At 37.7% G+C, this 9,777-nt stretch overlaps 1 protein-coding gene across 1 annotated transcript; it reads left to right on the forward strand.

Annotated features, from left to right (window-relative positions):
* Positions 1 to 459: 459 nt before the first annotated feature.
* On the forward strand, positions 460 to 9,097 carry LOC137940666 (probable disease resistance protein At4g27220). The gene is made up of 7 exons (XM_068785812.1): positions 460 to 658; positions 761 to 912; positions 5,008 to 5,104; positions 5,544 to 5,876; positions 6,192 to 6,379; positions 6,584 to 6,994; positions 7,751 to 9,097. Exons 1-7 carry the CDS (start codon positions 460 to 462, stop codon positions 9,095 to 9,097), a joined length of 2,727 nt encoding a protein of 908 aa, XP_068641913.1.
* The last annotated feature ends 680 nt before the right edge of the window (positions 9,098 to 9,777 follow it).

Here is a 9,777-nt window from a genome sequence, read left to right on the forward strand (position 1 = left end):
TAAATCTCTCTGATTTCAGAGAGTTTTTCTTATACAACTCAGAAATCTCAAAATACAACACAGCCGACGGGTTCATCAGAAACCCTATTCGAAAGGAAGAGGGAAAGGGAAAATTACAATTATACCCTTGGACAAACCAAAAAAGACAAATAAAGACAAATATACATATTTACAGTAACAATTTCTTCGACTATGAGAAGAATATCAATGAAATGAAAATTGAAGCAGAGTCTTTGTGTATACGAAGAGATGACACAAATAGGCAGCTTGATGAGGAAAAAAGGTCGTAGAGATTGCCTTCTCAAGTTGTGGAAGTCTGGAAGATAGACGCAGAGAAGGTCGTTGAGGACGTTGACAGACTAACAGAGTAGATGAATATAGAAGAGCACAAATGCCTGATGCAATGATGTCCAAACTTGTGTTGGGCGTTATTGTGTAGGTAAAATTGCAGCAAAAAGAATGGATCAAGTTAAAAAGGTAAAAAGCGACCGCTATGAGTTGGGTGTTTCATTAACATATGATGCTCCTCCCCTGGATGTTGTAGAAATTAGGGGGAACAATATTGTGAGAAATGAGGTGGGAGGGACATTGATGGAGCATGTCATGAAAGCTTCAGAAGATGACAATACTAGATCTATTGGTATTCATGGTTTGGGAGGTATCGGGAAAACTACACTCGTTAGAGACATTAAAAATCATATGAAATAAGAATCTACATTTTTCAATAAGGTTATTATGGTGACTATATCTCAAAACCCAGAGTTGAAAACCATCCAAGATCACATCGTTGAACGTTTAGGAATGAAGCTTGAGAATAGTGAAATCAACTTAAGAGCACATAAGTTGTTTGAAGGGTTAAATGAGCAGAAAAGCAAACCGATCATACTTGATGATGTATGGACAAAACTGAAGGTTGTCCTATTGGGCATCACAAGTAAAAATGAGCACAAATTTAAAATTATTATCACAACAAGGAACAGAGGTGTATGTCATCAAATGGGCATGGATGCAGAGTTTGAAATGAAGCCTTTGTCGGAGCAGGATTCATGGGTCCTCTTTGAATAAAAAATTGAAGATTTGTTTTAAAAAATCCTATACAACCTATTGGAGAGGATATTGTAAGGAAGTGCAAAGGTTCACCACTAGCAATTATTACACTTGGATGAACACGGGTAAAAAAGGAGGAGCAATATGTGGTAAGGAGATTAAGAAGCTCAGAGCCAACTGAGGTAGAGGGTATTATGTTCGATGTGTTTTCCGCCATTAAAGTCAGTTATGATTATCTAGGTGATGAAGGAATGAAGTTTTAATTTCTTCTTTGCGTTGTAAAATTAAGGTTGTACATTAGCCTCAAGGGTTGTGGCCTATTGTTAGATGGCAATGAAAAGGACAATCTGAAAATGCGTGATGTGGTGTGGGATGCAGACCGCTCAATTGCTTCAAAAGAAGGACATGGCTTTGTTAGGAATTAGACGTCCTAATTCCAAATTAGAACCTTTTCCAATGAAGTTAAAATTCCTTGGAAAAGACTTTAGTATATATTCGTTAAATAAAGATAAATAAATAAAAAATTTAATTCAAAAAAATTAAAAAATTAAAAAAAAATTGCCAACGAATTTTATTTTTCGCTGATAGAAAATTTTTTATCTAAAAAATTCTGCCTACGAAATTTTATTTCACTAGTAGAAATAATCAATATTTTATAAATATATTTTTATTATTTTTTATTCCATATTTAATTATTCATAAAAATTAAAAAGAAATTAAAGATATAATATGTAATAAAAAAATTATATTATTAACTATAAAAAATTTACATAATCATTTTAAAAATAAAAAAATTATAAATTATACTGATTGCTCTGATTCTGCATCTCTTCATAATTCAGTCTTAGTTTGTCTAGTCTACTGCATTCTTCCCTTTACCCTTATTTTCATGCATCCAACGAAGTTTGTCCCAATTTGATGCATACTGAGTATGGGCATAATCTCAGGTTATCTACACTTGCGTGAAGCTTCAGGCAAATACCCTGCATCTTTGGCGGACTCCTTTCAGTTTTTGAACAAGGAGAGTCCTTGACACTGGTAGTAATATTTCTCGACCCAACTTGATTTATAACGTTAGACAAACTTGTACGAGGGGAGAATCATAAAGAACTTTGGGACCTGTGGTAGATAAATATGTTCTCATCACCAATAATGGAGCCGTCATTGGGCGATGAACAACCAGGAAAAGGAACTGTTCAATAGAACTCGTTATGGTCTTTGTTACAGTTCTTTCCAAATAAGCTTAAAAACTGACTTTTTTTGTGGAAATCAGTTTGCCAAGAAGTCTTTGTGTTGAATTGAGACACAGATAAGTAAAACCGAGACACAAACACTTTCAATATTTTTCGACTTATCATTCTACTCCGTTTAGGAGACAATTTATAATGCATTACATGCTGATTTTAGGATCAATTTATATCCTAAAATCAAGGAATAAAATCACAGGATCGAAGAAACAATCCATTTCCTACAATCACGTCATAATACGGAAGATTTCCTCTTCTTAAAGGAAGTTCAGACAGCTCACGCCAACACTTTCTCTGCTTGTGCGTCGTGACCCTATGCAATTAGCTTGAATGTACTTATCAAAATCTTGTTCCCATCAACAGTCCATCTCCTCAAATCCATCTTTCTCGCAACAATTTGTTGTTCCCATCTTACAGCTAGGTGTTAGTTTATTCTCAGTTTTCGCTCTTTCTTAGCTTCTTTCAGTCTCGATTCTGGAATGCTTCCTCATCTCTCCGCACCACGTCACTTTATATACAGTGCCCACCGTGGTTGCTAATACTGATAAGCTTTTAACTCTGTATTTATGTTTTCCATTTCATATATAAAAAGTAGACTTTTTAGTTATTTTGTATACTTTTTGTATAAAGCAAAACAATGTCAAATGCTACCCATCTTTGAATTTCATTTTCAATTTTTTCTCTCTCAACAAAGTCTTTTTTTTCCTCGTTGATTCTCAATTTATATACCTTCTCATGGTCACAAATAACTTTAACTGTTATTTTTTTATTTCTCTCATTTTATTGCTTTTGTTTTCATTCTTTTGTTCTCTTGTTTTGATCCCCTTACTCTTATCAAATATGTTTTTTTTTTACAATAAAGATGGTTGGCGATGTTTGTTATTTATTATTCGGCAATGGGCAAGATTTTCTTCCCTCGATTAACTTAATTTGTTGTCCTTTTGGTTCTTATTTTATTTTTTTATTAAGCTTTTTTTCATGTTGAAGAGAATATATGGACTAATGTTATATGTCTCCCATAACAAGACGTCTCACAAATGTGAATTATTTTGGTGGAGTCTTAAAGGAGTCTCACGGGAGGAGGTTTCACAGAGGAGTATCAGTTAAATATATTTAGTTATGTTAGTCTTCAATTTATGTTCAATTATTTTATAACTAATCTTTTAGTGTTTAATTTTGGGTATAACTATGACAAGGTTAGTTTAATTGTGATTAGATTCTACTTGTTTCCACTATTATAAATAGAGGTTCATTCCACTTAAATTATAACAAGTCAATGAAAACATTTCTTTTCCAAAAATTCAACATTTTACTTACCAAGTATTTACCCAAATAATGATAGGCACTTTGAAAGGAAGAGTACCTTGATACATAAGGTTAGGGGTAGCATCGAACCGAGCTGGTTCGCGAGCGGCTCGAGATCGGCTCGGTTCGATTTGATTTATCTGGATCTCAAACGATAAAATTCAGGGACTCGAGAGCGAGAGTGACGGGGGGGCACCCGTTTAAATTCGTCTTTTTGGGACTTGTGGGGGGCAATCTTGGCGGACTCCTTTCAGGTTTTTGAAGAAGGAGACTCCTTGACACTGGTAGTGATGTTTGGAAGCTGTGGTAGATAAATATGATCTGATCACTATTATTAAGAGGTGAGAATCACCTCACCGGCGCCTAATAGGTCACACCTCTTTCTGTTCTCTTGTTGTGAAATATTTATTACCGAATCTAAGCATAGGAAATACTCCTCGTGGTTTTGGACTTTATATGTTCTGCGTGCTTGCTTCGCCAAATTGGATAACAGATGGACAATTGGAATTCTGATGGCGATCCGTTGGAGCCGTCACTGGGCGATGAACAACCAGTGAAGAAAAAGGAGCTGCTCAATAGAACTCGTTAGTTAGATAATGTGGGCGTGAGATGTCGAGTGGAAAATATTTGCGAGGTTAGGAGGGTGGGCGCAGCGAGAGATAAATGAAGAAATCTGTTTCTTTTATGTCTCTCTCCTTGGGTCTGGAGAGTGGACGGGAAAAGAATATGGAAAAATACTCAACGGAATTCAGAGAGATCATTTCAGGGCTGCTCTCTGCTCTCTCCACTCACGACGACAAACAAACACCAGAGTATACAGAAACATGGACAGAAGAGCAGCGAAAAATTTCCTTCCACAATCTCGCAATAGAACAAAATACAGAATCCAATCGAAATTAAGCAGAAGATGGGTTGTTAGTTGGACGGAAGTCACTTCTTAAACAAACAGAATCCAATCTTAAAACCTCTTGACATCTCAAGCAGGGCATTAGCACAACCTGGTCATGCTTTCCAGTTTTTGGTTTATTAAATACTTTTAACGTAAAGGAACAGAGATGAACATGGCCAACATGATCTACACGATAACGTAGCTCCTACTCCAATAATATATTTTATTGGACGCCATTCAATTATTAAAAAAGAGGAAGTCACTTTCTCGATCTAGATGTTTGACTCTGATATTGAAACGACAAGTCCATTTCCAAATTGGTAATAATTATCTCATTTGTACCAAAAATTATTAGATAAATTCAAATTTAAATACTACGTAAATTATTAGAATATTAAAACACAACAACGACTGCATTTGCTTTCTCTCTAGTAAATGCTTAATCTACTTTCCCATCAGTTGTCTAGATCTTCCCACCTCTATTTATCGCCTTATAAATTGGTGTTCCTTTTATCTCAGGTTGCATCATTTGAATTTTCTGTTGCTGGTGCTTTTCCTTATCTGCTGGTGCTCTTCGCCACTGAGCCCAAGGAGTTACTTGATCACTTTCTCCAGTGTCTGCAAAGCTACTTTTTTTTATCTGTAAGTTGATCTCTCTATTTTCCTTTGTTGTTTTCCTCTTTTATAAAGTTGCTTCTAAAACAACAAGATAGAAAGATGGATCAAGGATGGAAGGGTTTTCACTCGTTTTAGAACTTGGGAAAGTGCTTATATGTTCCCCTAAAACGCCATTGTGGCTATTTCTTTCACTATGAGAAGACTATCAATGAATTGAAAATTGAAGTAGAGTCTCTGCGTAGAAAGAGAGATGATACAAATACGCAGTTTGATGAGGAAAGGTCCCAAAGATTGCCTTTACAAGATGTGGAAGACTGGAAGACAAACGTAGAGAAGGTTGTTGGGGACGTTGACAGACTGATTGACCAGATGAATCCAGAAGAGCCCACAATGTCTTATGGGGTGGTGTCCAAACTTGAGTTGGCATTATCGTGTAGGTAAAAGTGTAGCCAAGAAAATGGATCGAGTTACAAAGCTAAAAAATTATCGGAATGATTTGGGTGTTTCATTAACATATCATGCTCCTCCCCCGGATGTTGTGGAAATTAGGGAGGATAATATTGTGAGAAATGAGGTGGGAGCGACGATTATGGAGCAGGTCATGAAAGCTTTGGAAGATGACAATGTTAGATCCATTGGTATTCACGGTATGGGAGGTATCGGGAAAACTACCCTTGTTAGAAACATCAACAATTGTATGAAAGAATCAACACTTTTCAATAAGGTTATTATGGTAACTGTTGAAACAAGTTGTGCTAAAACCTCGAGGCGTTAGTGAAGGCGCAACATGAATATAAGAGGGATTGGCCTGGTCGATATTAAATTCTCAACACCCCCCCCCCCCTCCCCCGCACATTGCCATTTGTGGCTCGTGGAAACAGGTGGGAGTGAGACTCGAACTCGGGATCTACCTTGCTCTGATACCATGTTGAATTGGGTCCAAGGCTTTTATCCTAAAATGACTAGCCATTACAGACTCACATACGAGAACTGTAAAAGAGAAAGTAAAGAGAAAGAGGGAGCAGGAGAAAAAAAAAGCCTCAGGTTTTAAAAAACCATCCAAGATAACATCGCTGAACATTTAGGAATAAAGTTTGAGAATAAGGACATCAACTTAAGAGCACATCAGTTGTTAAAAGGGTTAAATGAGCAGAAAAGCATACTGATCATACTTGATGATGTATGGACGGAATTGAAGGTTGTCCAATTGGGCATTCCACGTAAAAATGAGCACGGATGTTGTAAAATTATTCTCACGTCAAGGAACAGAAGTGTATGTCATCAAATGGGCATAGATGCAGAGTTCGAAATGAAGCATTTGTCGGACCAGGATTCACAGGCCCTCTTTGAATAAAAAATTGGAGATGTTATTTCAAAAAATCCTAAATTACGACCTATTGGAGAGGATATTGTAAGGGAGTGCAAAGGCTTACCACTAGTAATTGTTACACTTGGATTAACATTGGCCAAAATGGAGGAACAATATGTGTGGCAAGGTGTGGTAAGAAGATTAAGAAGCTCAGAGCCAACTGAGCTAGACGGTATTATGTCTGATGTGTTTTCCACCATTAAAATCAGTTATGATTTTCTAGGAGATAAAGGAATGAAATTTTGTTTCTTATTTTGTTCCCTTTTCCCAGAGGATGATAATATCAACATGTGGGATTTAAGATTTTTTGGCATTGGAGAAGGTTTTCTCCACGTTGAAGGATATTTGCTTCAGGCTCAAGTAAAATTAAGGGCGTACATTAGAAGCCTCAAGGATTGTGGCCTATTGTTAGATGGCAATCAAAAGGACAATGTGAAAATGCATGATCTAGGGCGGGACACAACCCACTCAATTGTTTCAAAAGAAGGTCATGGATTCATCGAAAAAACAAGAAAGAACGTAAGAGATTGGCCAAAGCTAGAAAATGAAGAGCACTGCAAACAATTGTCTTTAATGCAAAATGACTATATTGTGGCATCGCCAGACTCACCCAAGTTTCCACAACTCCAAAGTTTATTCCTTACAAAGTATTATGGAATAAAGCACATTCCAAACAATTTCTTCTTAGGAATGTCTACACTTGTAAATTTAGATCTTATGGAGACTACTTTGGAAATGTTGCCACGGTCAATTTCATCTCTAACAAGCCTAAGAACTCTATGACGATCTCCTAGTCCATTTGCACCTGATACATTGGATGTCCCCTCTCTCAGGATGTTGAAGAACCTTGAGATACTTATCCTCATGGGAGAGGTTACTGTTCCAGTCGAATAAGCGGAACTAAAAACTTTGAAGGTTTTATCTCTAAAAGATGTGCATTTGGAGTTGATACGGACAAATATCTTAAGTAAACTACTTCGCCTTGAAGAGTTATACTTGGACACTTTCGGGCTAAGTTAGGAAGGAAAAAGGAATGATGACGCTACTAGTTTAATTGAGGCGGCTTCCTTGGACTGCTTAACTATACTTGAAGTGAGTGTAAGAGAAGAAGTACTTTTGTGTCCAAACATCCTTAGCCATTGGAGTCAATTGCAAGAATTCAAAATTGTTTTTTGTGATCATTTTCCAATCAGTTATGATGGATATGGCAACACTTTAGGCCTCGGTAAACTACCATACCTAGTGCCAGAATGGGTCATTTGTTTGATTTGAAAGGTTGAGCACCTTCAATTGGAGTGGAGGCCTGATTTGAAGAATGTTTTACAGTTGGACACCATTACTACATTGAAACAATTGGGAATTTCAAATTGTTCGGTTATACAATATATTGCAAACACAGAAGAAGCTCCACTTTCAAAGTATGCCTTGGGGAGATTGGAAGTGCTACGACTTCTTGAGTTATCCACTTTGGAAAAGATATGCCAAGGACCGCTACCAGAGAGGTTTGTCATGAACCCTGATCATTTGCAAGCATTACAATCATTGGAGAAATTGTATCTTAAAAATTGTGATGCAATGACTCATGTTACCAGCACAATTGAAGAGCCAAACAGATTTGAAAGACATGCTTTGGAGCATCTCGTTGAGTTGACGCTTGAAGATATGCCTAATTTGAAAAGAATATGTGATGGGCCAGTTCCAGAAGGATTTCTAAAGAAATTAAAACGGCTAAGCCTCATAAGGTGTGGGAAGTTAATAAATATCTTTTCTCGTGACCTAGTGCATTGCATTGAGACCATAGATGTGATTGAACTAGAGGGCATTTACGCAATGGATAAAATATTTGGCTTTTCTTCATTGACTTTGCCAAATCCACTTGAAAGATTGGAATCTTTATCACTTAAAGAGATTGAAACTTTGACAATGGTGTTCGACGGTCCATGGCCAACTCGTCGCTTTCCCAATTTGGAGTTCTTCGCCATTGAAACTTGTCCTGAACTAGTAAGCATATGGTCTTTTGATAATAATGCACCATTGGAAAGCTGTCATGAAGTTGGCGACCTATGCCAGTTGTCAAATGTGGTGATCAACTCTAATGGGCCCAAACACGTTGGGAGCTTCAATCGTCTTTGTTGTTTATGTATAGCTAGATGTGGTAAGCTACAAAGTATTTTATCCCTTCTTCTCGCACCAAGCCTCCTACACTTGGAGACCCTCGACATCAGACATTGTGAAGGACTAAAGGAATTAATCTCAAATGATGAATTGATGACTATGCACCATTCATCGACTCCTAAGTTGGCACTAAAGGCAGTAGTTTTCCCAAACTTAGTGGACATTGTCATCTTCGGTTGCCACAACTCGAAGAAGCTCTTCTCATTTAGCATGGTCCGACATGGCCTCCAAAATTTGCATCATATATTTTTAAGTAACTGTGGCCAGTTGAAAGAAATCATAGCAAAGGAGGATGAAGAAAAAGAGGAGGTCATTCCCTTGGAGGACTTGTTTCCTCAATTTGATATTCTCAAGATAAAGGTGACAACGGCTAGCCAATACACCCAAAAGACGGATCTGTTAGGTACGGAAAGCTACCACCTACAAGAGTGGACAGAACCACTCTGACACCCACCCCGCCCATTCTTGACCGCCTCTCACGAGATTCGAACGTGGGACGTGGCGTGCCCAACTCTGATACCATGACAGCGGCTAGCCAATACACTCAAAAGACTGATCTATTAGGTGCGGAAAACTACTGCCTACAAGAGTGGACGGAACCACTCTGACACCTACCCATTCTTGACCGCTTCTCACGGTATTCGAATGCGGGACGTGGCGTGCCCAACTCTGATACCATGACAGCGGCTAGCCAATACACCCAAAAGATCGATCTGTTAGATGCGAAAAACTACCACCTACAAGAGTGGACGGAACCACTCTGACAAAAAGACCTTCCTGAATTTTTGAATTTTTGTAGTTGGGAGAGATTTCTTTTACCCAATTCCTTGACAGTGATGATGATAATAAATTGCCCAAAGCTAGGGAAACACCATTCTCTGGAATCCTTGTAACAAAGGCAGATGCCTCTGGTATTTTTTGGAAACACATCGAACCGTTCACCTTATTTTCCTATGGCGTTTGTACGAGAATGCAATGTACAAAGACAATGGGTTGCTGATTTTAGTGAAATACGACATGTTTTTTGGTTAGAGAAAAGAGTTGCGGAAGTAGGCGGAATCACGTCCACATGCTCCCAATTGGAACATTTACATCTAACTCGGCTACCAAAATTGGAAAGCATTTGT

Source organism: Aristolochia californica, unplaced genomic scaffold, assembly GCF_029961685.1.
Source record: "Aristolochia californica isolate CCGP_79_NKW_82.1479 unplaced genomic scaffold, dmAriCali1.0.hap1 SCAF_9, whole genome shotgun sequence".
Lineage (NCBI taxonomy): Eukaryota > Viridiplantae > Streptophyta > Magnoliopsida > Piperales > Aristolochiaceae > Aristolochia > Aristolochia californica.

What these genes read in the sequence shown, in the direction of transcription:
- LOC137940666 (XM_068785812.1), top strand. Translation starts at nt 460, where the DNA reads ATGGATCAAGTTAAAAAGGTAAAAAGCGACCGCTATGAGTTGGGTGTT. An exon ending in TGGTATTCATGGTTTGGGAG is followed by an intron (nt 659 to 760) that starts GTATCGGGAAAA and finishes CTCAAAACCCAG; the next exon opens with AGTTGAAAACCATCCAAGAT. An exon ending in TCGAAAAAACAAGAAAGAAC is followed by an intron (nt 6,995 to 7,750) that starts GTAAGAGATTGG and finishes TTGATTTGAAAG; the next exon opens with GTTGAGCACCTTCAATTGGA.